At 42.7% G+C, this 15,000-nt stretch overlaps 1 protein-coding gene across 1 annotated transcript in view; it reads right to left on the reverse strand.

Annotated features, from left to right (window-relative positions):
* Positions 1-15,000, reverse strand: part of dscaml1 (Down syndrome cell adhesion molecule like 1) — a 154,894-nt gene that overhangs the window by 28,089 nt on the left and 111,805 nt on the right. Inside the window, 8 exon segments of the mRNA XM_084063850.1 lie at positions 1,243-1,398; positions 1,977-2,123; positions 8,408-8,648; positions 9,824-9,894; positions 12,022-12,189; positions 13,012-13,140; positions 13,358-13,454; positions 14,977-15,000. The exon segment at positions 14,977-15,000 is cut by the window's right edge and continues 182 nt beyond it. Of these exon segments, the coding sequence (XP_083919976.1) occupies positions 1,243-1,398; positions 1,977-2,123; positions 8,408-8,648; positions 9,824-9,894; positions 12,022-12,189; positions 13,012-13,140; positions 13,358-13,454; positions 14,977-15,000 (1,033 nt within the window).

Below are 15,000 nucleotides of genomic sequence, written 5' to 3' on the forward strand. Positions count from 1 at the left end.
CTGAAAAGGTTGAAGACCCCTGCTCTAAACCAGTCTAGGTCTCTAAGTTCCCTACAGAAATATAGTGATAGTGTAAAAACACCAGTTTTTTTTCCAGATGTGGACCTTGTCGACCCAGGCCTAGATTTCAAGTACTATTGAGCAGTTTCGTATAGATTTATTTATAACTGATTCCTATCTGTATATGCAACATTGAATGACGGTGAGTCATCCACAGGGCCAACTCGCTGCCCAGTGCAGGCACTCGCTCAGTTTAGGCACTCACTCGCTCGGCTGGCGCCTCACTCGAGTGCACCCCAAAGGGCTCAAGCCCGCTGCTGATGGGACGCCTGCCTACTATACCTCGAGATCCAACGTGTCCATGATTTGCAGAAACATAAAATAGCAACAACAAAAATCTCTGCTAATTCTGTTGGTAAAATGCTGACAAACCCTCATGCATGCTCAAAGGGGATTTGTAGGTGTGTGTGTGTGTGTGTGTGTGTGGGGGGGGGGGGGGGGGCTGTTAGGGGCAGGGACGTCACGGGCTCTCAGAAGGGGGGGGGGGGGGTCTTTCGGTGGACTATACCCCTTACTATACCCCTTACTTTACACTTTGGCTATTCAAAAATAGCAAATATACAGCAAATATTTGCTATTTTTGAAAAAGCGTGAAAAACATTTGTAACTGTCAAATGTAAACAAATTCTGTATTTTCAAAATTGTGTTTTGAAAATACGTTTTTTGGGCGGATTTTGTTACTTTTTTTTCGTGTTTTGGTTACTTTATTTCGGTTTTAGGGTTAGGGTTAGGTTATTGAATTCGTATTTTTGCCTGATTTTACCGATTTATTATAAAAAAAAAAAAAATTTTCAAAAAAGTGGGGGGTATGAAATCACGGATCTGAGAGTGAGGGTGTCGCATCGTACACACAGTGAATGGTCGTGACGCCCCTGGTTAGGGGTCAAGTGTCTTTACGCAGGGACACTTCACCACATAGACATGGGCAGGCCGGGAGGCCAAACTAGTGGCTTTCTGATTACCAGACGGCCTCCCTACCCATCAAGCTATGATTCTGATTCTATGGTCGCCCCTAGGTGTCCAAGTTCCAAATGTTTGTTAACCCATAAGGGTCCATCTTTTGCAATTTTGACCCATTTTTAATTTTTAACAAGATTGCACTGGGTCAGCTCATCATTTCTTGATTCTGTTTGTGTCGAAAGATGTACAGTAAAAAAAAGAAAGAAAAAGGCATGGACTCACAGTCTTCTCGGGTCTGTATGTAAAGGACGTTGCTCCGGACACCGTCTCCGGCCTGGGTGTAGGCCAGCACCTGGATGCTGTAGTTGGTGAACTTCTCCAGGCCTTTCATCTCCACCTGCTCCTTGACGGTGGTGATGTTCTGCATCTCTCCCCACTCTGACATGTGGACAAATGGACAGACAGATGGTTATTTGATTTCAATTGAAAGAGGAGATTGTGTGCACATCTAGCACCTGTGTTTAGGCCAGGTGCAAGACATTAAGGCAAGAATCATGGCTCATTAATTGGTGCAAATTGCCTGATGAAGACCTATAAGGTCGAAACTGTTGTTCTGTTATGGCTCCTTAACTGAAATGACCACAGTTCCTACATAAGATAAGATATGATTTCAGAGTCATGACGTTTCTATAATACGCCCCCAGTGAAGTTAATACTGCATGTATTGGTTTGGATGGGTGAGTAGAACATAAGGTGTTAACACACACGTGCATCGCATGCACTCGCGCACAAGAGCGCACACAGACAGACAGACAGACAGACAGACAGACAGACAGACAGACAGACAGACAGACAGACAGACAGACAGACAGACAGACAGACAGACAGGCACGCGCACGCGCACGCGCACACACACACACACACACACACACACACACACACACACACACACGCACGCACGCACGCACACGCACACACACACACACACACACACACACACACACACACACACACACCTCCATCGGGAAAGACAGCCCAAAAGACAACCCGGTATCCCTTCAGTACGCCGTGCAGTGTCATCCTGGGCGGTTCGGCCCAGGTGATCACTGCCTCATCTGATGTAACAGAGATGGCCCGCACATTCTGGGGCGGCTGGCTTGGCACTGTGGAGAAAGAGAAGGTTCAAGGTTAGTTATTTTAATTGAAACCTACTATGTTCAGCTGTCTACCCATGCATGTTCAGTTCTTTTTATAAATCATAAGGACATATAGACATCCCACAGAAGTTGTAGAGATTCACTGTTTGTAAATGTGGATTCACTTCGGTTCAATGCACTTCCCCAACCCTATGCCTGCCTTGCCTAAATAATTAGGGGGGGGGGGGGGGGGGGTGCATCTCTGGAAACCTAAATCACATTTCCATATCAAACCTGGAGTTATAAAAAAGGCTAGTGATAGATAAAAGCCCACGCTGTTTGTCCAGTCTGATGTATAGAAGCATCTCTCTCTCTCTATACAGGCCGGTCTCTGTTCACTCCAGGCCAGGTGCCTGTTCACTTGGCCGTAACCCTGGTCCACTGACCAATGGGCTTTGAGCCTGTGAATAACCACACTGTCCGCTGACCAATGGGCTTTCAGCCTGTGAATAACCACACTGTCGAGGGCGAACAGGAGACAACTTGTGAGGGAAAGGAGAGGGTGAGAGGGTACAGGAAGGGAGGAAGAGAGGGGCTGGTTGAAAGACTGAGGGCCATGAAAGAGAGGGAGAGTTTGGGGGCCAACCGCACCAGGGCGTCGCTCTGCAGCTGGTGAAGGGGAGAGGAGGAAGGAGGAAGGAGGGAGAGAGCGAAGAGGAGTGGAGAATCGAGGGGGTTTGTGTGAATCATCCTCGTGGCTCCAACCATGTGAAGTCTAAATATTTCAAAACAGAATGCCTTCCGGTTCCCGCCGTTTTCACGCTCATGACTTTATTTCAAGGAGATTCAGGGAGTGATCGAGGTGCTGTACGGTACAGTAAGGGAGTAATTCTTAACTTCAGACTGTTGTCAGTGTCTGGTGTCGCTCACTGAAAATAGCTGTTGTGAGCTTATAGTTGGCTATTTACGACTAAGTATAAATCAGCCTTAAACAGGATCGAGGGTTGACCTGGGAAGGAGTGCCTTCACAAAGTAGCGATTAAAAGAAGCAATAAAAGAAGGTAGGGTTACATGTAAAGGCTACATAGCGACAACAATGTGTTTACAAATAGCGAACAGAGGTATAGATGTAAACAAAATGGAGGATAGAAACGAGGGAATGATAAAGGGGATTAAATGAAAGGTGGTTTTGGACTGGGGCTGAGGGGAGGGGAATGGGAACGAGGGACAGAGGAGGAGGAGGAGGAGAGGAAGAAAGGGGGAGAGTTGAAAGGAAGGGGAGCGAATGAAGGGCAGGAGAAAAGATGAAAAGAGGGAGCAGGGAGACAATGCGCTCAGCTGTGGATAATTACAGGAAACTAGCAGCGAGCGAGAGAGAGAGAGAGAGAGAGAGAGAGAGAGAGAGAGAGAGAGAGAGAGAGAGAGAGAGAGAGAGAGAGAGAGAGAGAGAGAGAGAGAGAGAGAGAGAGAGAGAGAGACAAGCTAATTATAATTATTTTTAGTATGCTTGTTGTTATCACTATTATCATAATGGCCGTCAATATCACTGTCGCCACGGTGATAGCCACCGGGAAGTGCTGGAGGGCTCCGTCTGCTCTGGACCAATGGGGCTTCAGCCAACTGTTCACTGGGCGGATGAGTGAGGGTGTGTGTGAGTGTGCGTGCGTGTGGTGCTGGGGGGGGGGGGGGGGGTCTGTTAATACGTGTTTGCACAGGGAGGAAGAGACGGACCGTGCAGTTGACAGTGTGTGAGAGACGGTGTGTATTTGAAATAATTTGTGTTTGCAAACGCTATTTACATTTTCACAGCTCGATAGAAACACAAAACAGAGAGAGTCGTGCATAATGGCGAGGAGGAGACGAGCAGATGTAGAGGTCAACCGGAGCGAGTAAAAATAGAAGACGGAAAACACCAAGGGACAGTTCTGAGAGGCTCTAACATATCGTGGCTGTCGGGTGGAAACCTTGTATGTGCAAAACCATAACTTTTCAGGAATTTGAAAAAAGAACCAATGGATCCACGAAGTTATCATTTAGTCACAGGCACTTGTTAATACCTTACATTGATTCAATATTTATAAAACCCACAGACACACTTAAACATGTTTCAAAATTAGCAGATCTAAAAGCTCACAACGCGTCGCATCGTGATTTGTGGCGGCTGTGAGCTTGTAGATTGGCTATTTTTGCTACTTTTGCGTGACACTCTTCTACGGCGAAGTAGGGCACTGATTTGGGGAGAAACATAAAAAAATGTAAATATGGAGATACAAGGTTTCTGCCCGACGGCAACGATATAAAATAGAGCTGCGTGAGAAATTAAGCATTATGGGTAAGGAAGATCAATTTATAACTAGAAAAAGTGCTCCTCGGAGGACAGCTCTCCACCAGGGTATGTAGTAGGAGTAGCCTAATATAAAAAAATGTGTTTTGCAAAAGTGGCCTGCTGGTGGCGCTTTAATAGGGCAATGTCAAAAGGGTGGCATTTGTTTTTCAATGTAGTACGAATGTGCGTGCACAATTTTCACCACAATCCGACGCTGCGTTCATGATTTGAGGCATTTTGTTCAATCTTAGCCAATCAGGATGGAATATGAAAAATGGATTTGTCTTGATCACATGACTATAGAGATCATGTGTACCGATTTGCGTGACATTTGGATACAATCTGAAGGAGTAATATAAAAAGAATGTTTTACATAAGTCGGCCTCCTGGTGGCGTTATAAAAGGCAGGTGTGAAAAATGCAGGTTTTTTGGCCTCTAGGGCATACAAAGTCTTATGCAGATTGGTGCAGTAATAGGTAAAAACGCGAATCGGCCTGTTGTATAGCACCACCATGAGCATGAGGCTTATTTGAAGTGGCATTTCTTCCTCAGCCTAGTGGGAATGTGGATGCAAAACTTCACGGAAATCGCAGGCCAATCTTAGCCAATCAGAATGGAATATGAAAAATCTGAAAGACCAGTTTCTTTTAATGACAATAGAGATACTGTGTACCGATTTGCGTGATTTTCGAACAAAATCTGTAGGAGCAATACGATTTTTTTTTTGCTGCAAAAATCAACCTCCTGGTGGCGCTATAACAGGCCGATGTGAAAACTCTGAGGCAGAGGTTCTGCTCTGGCATCCAGGGAGTGTGTGTGCACAGTTTCGCTGCCATCGGCCCAACAGTGCCGGAAATTTGCTGTTCACAGACACACACTCACGGACGGACGGACGGACGGACGGACGGACGGACAAGATGCAAAACATAGTCTCTGCCACACGTTCGGCCAGGCGGAGACAATGAAGCATTATGGGTAAGCAGGAAAAAGCATGGCTTTGAAAGGTTGATTTATACTCGGCCACTGAAAATAGCAGACCTACAAGCTCACATTGTGTCACGGCATGATGCATTGTGAGCTTGTAGATATACTATTTTTGTTGCACAAACAAAGCAAAGACTTCCGCATTTCACAGGGAAATATACAGAGGACATACATAGGGTATGATTATCTCACAGTTCCTACCATTTTTTTTTGCTTCTCTTATTTTTGATTGTTGACCAATAATGGATGTTTATACCCATGTGTTTCAATCATCCGTATCACTATCAAATCAAGTCCATTTTTATTTCTAAAGCATATGTCATCCAGTGTCAAGTTTTGCTAACAGTCAGACCTTGACCTTGATTGTGACCTTGAACTTTGATCTGCAGCAGTTTTATTATAATGTAGTGTAAAATGAAAAAATGAACTTATAAATGCAAATCAATAAAAAAATCCAATACAATATTCTTTAAAACAACTCAGACTTTCACCGAAGCAAGCATCCGCCAATTACTCTGGGAGAGAAAGCTAGAGAGAAGCTTTATTACGGGGACAGAGCTCTGCTCTGTACACGTATTGTTATTGGCAGTATTCTGTCACTTCTTCTGCCACTTTTCGCAGTTCTGGCTGAACCGCGCTGTCGCTTTTTACGAAACTCGGCCATATGGTAGATGGTCATGAAAAACGATCAAAAAATAATTCTCACAATCTTTCGTCCAAAGGTGGCGCTATAGCACTCAATTGAAAATGCCAACTTTGACCAGGTACAACTCATGCCCTGTTTGACCTACAGCCATGAAACTTGGATACACATATGCGTCTCCTCATGCTGAACAACTTTCACCCTCTGACTTTTGACCTCTGACCTTTAGATCTCCCACCATTTTGAATTATATGAAAAACAGTCATTGGCTCCTAACTTCTGCATTTTTTCACTTATGGAAAATCCGTTGGAAATTTTTGTAGGCAGTGGTCCAAGGTTCAAGTGCTAAACGTTTCGTGCAGATTGCTCAAAAATCCCAGGAGGAGATAGATTTTAACTATTACAGTTTTATGAAAATTATTCATCTGTGCCTAAAACATACATGCAGACTCACATTTCTTTGAAACTTTGCAGAAATGTGCAGGGTCATTCCAAATATCACTGAAACCAATCTCACTCCAATTGGCCAAAAGGGGGCGCTATAGCAATTTTTTGAAAAGGCAGACTTTAAACAGGCATAAGTCATGCCTCGTTTGGCCAAAAGTCGTGAAACTTGCTTACACATGTGCCTTGACTCATGAGGAACACACGTATCGATTTGACCATTAAGCTCCGCCCTTAGATTTTCCGCAATTTTGAGCAGTTTGAAAAATACTTGTTTTGCCAGTTCTCGCTTAACCGTGCATACGCTTTTTACGAAACTCGGCCATATGGTAGATGCTCATGAAAAACTATCAAGAAATAATTCTCACACTCATTCGTCAAAGGGTGGCGCTATAGCACTCAATTGAAAGTGCCAACTTTGAACAGGTACAACTCATGCCCTGTTTGATCTACAACCATGACACTTCGATACACACATGCGTCTCTTCATGCCTGACAACTTTCGTGGTCTGACTTTTGACCTCTGACCTGTAGATCGCCCACCATTTTGAATTATATGAAAAACAGCCTTTGGCTCATAACTTCTGCATTTTTTCACTTATGGAAAATCCGCCGCTTTTGTTTTGTCGGCAAAGGTCCTAAGTTCATGTGTAAAATGTTTTGTGCAGATTACTCAAAAATCCCAGGAGGAAATAGATTTTAACTATTGCAGTTTTATGAAAATTATTCATCTGCCCCTAACACATACATGCAAGACTCACATTTCTTTGAAACGTTGCAGTAATGTAGAGAGTCATTCCAAATATCACTGAAACTAATCTCACTCCAATTGGCCAAAGGGGGGCGCTATAGCAATTTTTTGAAAATGCAAACTTTAAACAGGCAAAGTCATGCCTCGTTTGGCCGAAAGTCGTGAAACTTGCTTACACTTGTGCCTTGACTCATGAGGAACACATCTATCGCTTTGACCAGTAAGCTCCGCCCTTAGATTGTCCGCAATTTTGAGCAGTTTGAAAAACACTTAAACCCAGGATTGTTCAGCTATTTGCGTGAAACTGTGTCATCTGTGTGATCTCCTTTTTCACAGTTACTTGTCTGTTGGGCCAATGGCGTCTCCCTTAAATGAATGCCTCACAATCTCAAGGTCGCCAGTTCAAGCCTCACTTGATGCAGACTTAATTTAAGTTGAATTTCAAACAACATGACTGTATCAATGAATACATGTGCAAATGGTAAAGATAACCTGAAATGCTTATTTGAGAGTACGTTTTTTCAACGTATGACATACTTCATTCTGAAAATAGCTGATCTACAATCTCACAACTTTTCATGGTTTGTGAGCTTGTAGATCGGCTACTTTCACTAGTTTTGGTTCTGAGGAGATGTACAATTTCTTCATTGGTAAATGGTTTGTGAACGAGTGATCTTAGTGTTAGTGAAACAGGGGCTTGGTTCATGAAAGAAGGCAAGAGTTTATGATCTTCAACAGACAATATCAGCCTGGACAAAGCTATAGCATTATAGGTAGTGTTGCAGCCTATTAGTCTGAAGGTTGAGAGTTCGAATCCTGTTAATGGCAGTAGGTTGAGATGTCCAATCAAACCATTATGTTTCCATCTCTCTCTCTCATCAATCTATTGTTTCCATGTCACTCTCTCTCTCTCTTCAATCTATTCCGTTTCCATGTCTCTCTCTCTCTCTCTATTCACTGGCCCCGTATTATCGCTGCTTGCAGCTATATTTCTTCATTATAATTCTTATTTTTAAAGGAGACAAGGAAGGTCATATGACCTTCCATGATCTAGACAGGGGGAAAGCAGCATCCAAACTGCAATGACTGAAAGCCACAGTTCAGAGATTATTTATATATTTTTTAAGGCTGCCTTTTGGACTGCAATGTATTAACATCCTCACCATCCTCCAGTGTTGTAGCGTTGATCTCAGAGCTGGAGGGCCCCGTGCCGGCTCTGTTGAAGGCCTGCACCACCACCCCATACTGGGCGAACTTCTTCAGGTTGTCGAGGGTGTACACCTCACTGTCTCCAGTGGCCTTCATTTCTACGATGCTGTACTGGCCGTTACTGCCCGGCCCGTTCTCTCTGTAACCAATCTGGTAGCCACGGATCACCCCGTTCTGCAGTTCCTGCCTGGGGGCCTGGGAAGGTAGAGAGGTGTGGTGGGATTCTCAATTCACAGCCAATCAACATGAATTTCAAAGTTTATCTACGTGCCATTATTCAGAATCATTCACTCTGCTCCATGCACTCAGATAACTCAGGAAATGAAGGAAAGTGGCAGGGCCTGCTGGAGAGAGGACAGTAATGCCTGATTTATACTTTATGGCGTGCCGTGTTGCACACCGAAAATAGCCGATTTACAAGCTGAGCTTGTAAATCGGCTATTTTTGATGTATGACACCAGCGCGCAACTAAGCATAAATCACCCTTGAGGACAACAAACTGGCAAGTGCTGAGGAAGATGCAAGGCTGAAATGTTTGTGTCTGGTGGATGTTGCTTAAAGGTAGGGTAAGTGATATTTTTTGGTTAAAACAAAAACTATTTTGTTAAAAGGTTAAAGCACTATATTCTGATAGTAATCATTGCTATAGAGTGTTTGTTCAGTAACAGGAGTCTCCCCGTCTCTCCAGCTCTTTAATAAACAGAAAATACATTTTCCGGTAGGTGTCAAAATCTCAGCCAATCAGGAGAAAGTACCCATTTTTAAGCTTCATTTTTATAGTGTTCCAGTTCCAATTTTGCCTGCTCATTTCTTAGTGTCATCACTTCCAATTTCACTTGTTTAATCTATATCCTGATTGAGTTCTCTATCCTGATTGGATAGAATTGGAAATGAAACTGAAACTGAAACGAAAATGCATTTTCTATTTTCTAAATAGCTGGAGAGACAAGGAGACTCCTTTTACTGAGCAAACACTCCATAGCAATGAGTACTATCAGAATATAGAGCTATTTAACACTTATTTTAACCAAAGAAAATCACTTACCCTACCTTTAAAAACGTTTAAACAACTCTCTGTATTTCACCTTTAGCTAAAACAATGGTTCTCAAAGTGAGTCCCAGGGACCCTCAGGGTTCCTTGAGAGAGTTACAAATGGACCCTTACAGGTCTGTAACTCTGAGAGTGTACAAATGGAACCAAATGGACCCTTACAGGTCCATTTGGTTCCATTTGTACACTCTCAGAGTTATGGGTTGAAATTAAAACGTTTGAGAACCACTGATTAAAAGCATGCATGCTTAGGCTACATGAAAAGATACAAATATAGGAGTAGAGCAAAGCTTATTGAATGTTTACTCAGGTAATCTACCTTCCAGGTGACCCTGATGCTCTGGGAGGTGACCGGCTGTAGGATCACTTCCATGGGAGGTCCATCGGGCTCTGCAGGCAGAGAGAGAAGATGGTGACACAAAGATGTTGATTACTGTCATTATGAAGACTTTCTGCAGCAGCTTTCATCTAGATTCTAATGCATGTCATGACACTCTACTGTAGGTCCCATCATGGAACCCCTTCACAAAAGCCAACTTCTATTGTTAAAAGAAGACTTGTGGTGTATGTATTTCTTTCCTCTTTTTTTTTCTCGGATCAAATCCATCGGATCAATACTATTTCCCCTACATTTTTAATTCATTATCGAAATGCATCTCAAGACAGACATTTTGACCAAACACAGCAACTAGAGATGGTCAGCCCAAGAGTAAAGAAATGGTGTGCAATGTAATTTAGCTCAAAAGTGAGTTAACAAAGATTCATAATCTTGTCTATCATTCACCTAAACTTCCGAACTACAATTGGCATGTAAATATGAAAATAATGCAAATCAAGTCAGGTTATTTCCAGTAGCGTATGGTGAATTCTAACGTTGACCGGGCCAGAATCTTAACAACAACGGCTGATAAGTCTATTGAGAATTGCCGAGCCATTCCGGGTGGAAAACGGAACACTCGTCCCAAAACACACCACCCCATTTTTTTCGCGGACCGAGGCCGCCGGTTTAGACGCGGGGCGGGTGTTTCAGGACGACGGTTCTTCTTCTATCACATTTCTGAATGGAGAGGTGCGCGTCTCTGCGCAATGGAGAACCGGTTTGACGGCGAAACTGGTTTTCTAATGGCCACTCATTAACAATTCGGCCGAATGCAAATGAGCCCCATTTGAAAACAAAGGTGACTTAAAGGGTGAGGCGCTGCTAATGTTGTTATGTTGATTTTTTTGTTTTTTCCCCCTGGCAGATCTGGGTTTACACAGACCGGGCCATGGCCTCGTTGGCCCCAATGACCGTACGCGCCTGGTTATTTCCTCTAGTCCTCCTGTTATTTCATACAGATTATATACTTACCACTGTTCTTAGATCATGACAGCTGATCACATGTCTTTCAAAACAGGCCTGAAAAACCATCTATCAGGAGACCACAAGGGGAGGTAAACGCAATGTTTTCATAGAAAGGTGGCGTCATTCTCTGCCGACATTTTTCTTTTTCTCCTTTGTACAGTGTTTTGTATTTGTTGATGATATGTATTATTGTGTTATTGTTTTGCCATGTTGATGAATTGAATACATACGTGCTGTTTACATTTATGTCTAATAAAGTATTCAATTAATGAATCAATCAATTAATCAATTCCATGTGATCACTCAGTACCATGTACAAGATTTATCCCTTGCTTCTTCTATGACGTCAAGTCCAAAAACAAAATCAGAAAATAAGAACACAAAATTGTGTCAACATGATCCTAGTTTTACAATGAAAATGTCCCGTTTCTTCTTCAGGAACGTGAAAAAAGAAATCCGGGAAGTGAGTGGAGCATTGCCACAAAGATACAGTATGTATTTAATGTATTGTGTTCCAGCACAATGAAAGTACACAATTGACACAACACGTATTTCTCTGACTTCTGTAGGGAGAAGACACAGTTTTCCTCCCCTTTACTCTTGCAGGCAGATATTCAGACCATTGCCTGTCTCTTGCCTCTTCTCACCTTGCGCTCCAGGTATTCAAATACAATGAATTCTGGGACAGGCGGCTGGCGAGACATTAGTGAGAACAAAACATCTTATATATTTGATTACTAGGCTATTCTTGTTGTAAAAAAAAGGGATAGCAGCTGTTCATCAATGTACGTAGGTGGAGTAAATACACTATTATTCAAGTATGAACTAAATATTTTGATTCAAAGCATGAATTATTTTTTTTAAAGATGTCTTTTGAGCTGGGAAAGTGTGAAAATCCTAAAACTTTTAAAGCCTTTTTCTCAATTACAGTTTCCGGAAACAACATAATTATAACATCTACAAGGTGTACTTCCGAAACTGTTGTGTAATCCATGAAAGTGATATGTGTTGTACTGTAGCTCCGATCCCCTACTTTGAAATCAAACTCCGCCATCTGCATTCAGTCACATTATAACTTTAAAAGTGTGAGAACTACTGATTTAGAAGCCCTTTGTAGAATCTGCCTCAGGTCTAGGTTAAAAAAAACTAAACAGGCAGGTCATGTGACTTACGAGCTTCCTCTGTGCTGATTGTCAGTTCCTTGCTGGCTTCGCTCTTCCCAATGGCGTTGTACGAATACATGCGGATGCTGTAGACGGAGGCAGGGTGGAGGTCCACAATGTTAGCCTGGTTGTTGGAGGGGGAGATGTTGCGAGTACCGTGCTTCAACTCCCAGGTGTCTGCATGTGTGTGTGTGTGTGTGTGTGTGTGTGTGTGTGTGTGTGTGTGTGTGTGTGTGTGTGTGTGTGTGTGTGTGTTTGTTTATTTGTTTGTTTGAAAGACAGAGAGAGGCAGAAACAAAGCAGTAGACATTGTTACCACGCAGTCAAATCCTCAGTGTTAATTTAACTGAGTCCAAAATTACATTTACGAGGAATACTGGTTATAAGAGGGCTTTTAGCAAATGTAGAGCTGTTATGACTTAGTTGTTCAGTCAAAGTGTATTTAATTTAAAATGCACAACAATAACTGCCAAGTGGCTTACATATATAACGTTCCCAAAAGGGGGGGTATACAGTCTACTGACCTACTAGTCTTACAGTATAAGTACCAGACCAGTCTACAGTATACGTACTAGTCTACAGCAGTGGTTTTCAACCTTTTTCATGCCAAGGACCCCTAAATTGATATACATTTGGCCGCGGACCACCATTTGAAATGTTTTGTGCCAGGGACCCCCAGAAGCAAAGATATCAGTTCATTTTCGCTTTGAAAAAATATAAATATTCAAAGATATGCTGACTTTTTCAAGCAGATATACAAGCGATATACAAGCGCATACGCGCTATGCGCTTGTATATCTGGTATAGCAGAATAGCCAAAGCTAAGTGGTTAAAATGATTGTGACGCTATGTTAACTAATTTCGCTGGGGACCCCCTGGTACTCCCGCAAGGACCACTGGTGGTAAACCACTGGTCTACAGGATAAGTACAAGTGTACAGTATTTGTAAGTACCAGTGTACAGTATACATATATAAGTACCAGTGTACAGCATACATACCAGTCTTGTTCTTATATTCGATGTCATAGGAGGTGATAATGCTATTGCCGTCAAAGCGCTGTGTCCAGCGTAGGTTCATACTGCGATCTTTCACCTCTCTCACCTCCAACTCTGGTGGGTCTGGGGGCTCTGGAGGAGTTGGGAGGGGGGGGGGGCAAGATAGCAGAATTGATGTGATCATGTACAGAGGGAAAGGTAGAGACAGGTAGAGAATGGGAGGAAAAGGGTGGTTGAGCCCAGACTTGTGCAATGGACAGCGCTGTCTGTTAACTGTCACTCTGCAGTGGCATCTAAGATGCCGGCGAGGTGTCAATGTTTCTAAACATGTTTGTGTGAAAACTGTTACCTTGCACAGTGAGCTGAATAAGGCCTCGCCCCTCTCCATAGGAGTTGATAGCATGACAAGAAAAGAAGACAGAATCCCCACGTTCTGCTGGCTTCAGCTGGAGAGAGAGACAGACAGAGACAGACAGAGACAGAGACAAAGCGATAGACAGATGTTGAGAAGGGGGAAACAACTGAAGACAATTACAAATATTTTTACAAATAAAATTATACTGTGAGGCCAGTGTCCTTGAACATCTTGTCCATTTCTGAATTTGACTCACAATTTAAGGGCCCTTTTTGATTTCAATGGTGCCAGACCTCTTGGCAATTTTTTTTACACTATAAAGCATTATACTTGGATTTTACATCTGCCAAGGGTACAGTTTTGCAGGAGTTCTGCAGGAGTTCTCCTTGTTGTTTTGTGGTACCTGTTCAAAATGTGGGACCTATAGTACGGTAGCAAACAGGACCTTGGGGGCAGGTTTATCATCACTTGAGTCCCTGAAATGACTGATGGTGAAAAGGAACGGCAGCCTTTTGAATGAATATGTTCGTTGTTAGCAGTTTGTCGTTAGCATTTGTAGAACAAAGTCAGCATAATGGCGAAAACCGTGGGACAATGGAGCAATGAAGTCCAAGCTCTCATCGTCTCAAGGTGAAATACAACGGGAATTGAGGGAATGAAAAGAAATGAGAACGTATGTTAGAAACAAGTGTGATTCTGAACAATGCTGTATCTTTTTCTTTTCTTTTTTAAAAGGGACAGTTGTGTAATGGGCTGACAGGCTTGTGTTTTTGACTATGAAAACAAGTGGAGTTCCTGTCATCGCTAGCGCCGTAACAGATGTCCCTGAAGTCTGTGGAAACAAATCAGTAACTAGAACTGATCTATAGTGCCAGTTCCTGTCTGCTCCAGATAAGTTGTTTTCAAATGTTTTGTGCCCAACGCTTGTGAATAACATTAAAGAAATAATTCATACCTTTTTGTATAGTTATATTGCAATAATAATGTGTGGTTGTCACAAAATCACATGGCACGCCTGGACTTGTCTAATGGCACACCATTTGGGAACCGCAGGTCTAGCACTTGTTTGTTCTTGCGTGATCTAAAAGAGCCCTTTAATCCATTGAAACCGGGAATGATCTGTGACAAGATTTTTTGGGATATTCGAAAATAGCAGATATACAAGCTCATAGCACGGCACCGAGTGCCACGCTATGAGCTTGTATATCTGCTAATTTTTGGAAAATTGTGGAAAATGTGTGCAAATTTTCTCCGATCTGTGCTTCTGGGGGTCCCTGGAACAAGGGGGTCCTTGACATGGAAAAGTTGGAGCACCACTGATATAGCAACATATTGTTAGGATTTAGAAAACATTTTTAGATATGTATTTGGCCGTGGACCCCCATCTCAAAATGCTTTGTTCCAGGGTCCCCCCCCCAGAAGCAAAGATTTGAGTTACAAATGAGTTACAAAAGTGTATATTCAAAGATTTGCACAAATGTTGCAAAAAAATTGCAGATCTACAAGCTCAGAGCTTGTATATCTGCTATTTTTCTTAAAATGACACAGATGCATTCCCGGTCTTGAAGGATTAACACAACATGACTCCCGACTGTGATACAAGGGCCTCATACCCTGAGTGTGGACAACACTTCGTC

Source organism: Gymnoscopelus microlampas (assembly GCF_963454915.1).
Source record: "Gymnoscopelus microlampas genome assembly, chromosome: 8".
Classification (NCBI taxonomy): domain Eukaryota; kingdom Metazoa; phylum Chordata; class Actinopteri; order Myctophiformes; family Myctophidae; genus Gymnoscopelus; species Gymnoscopelus microlampas.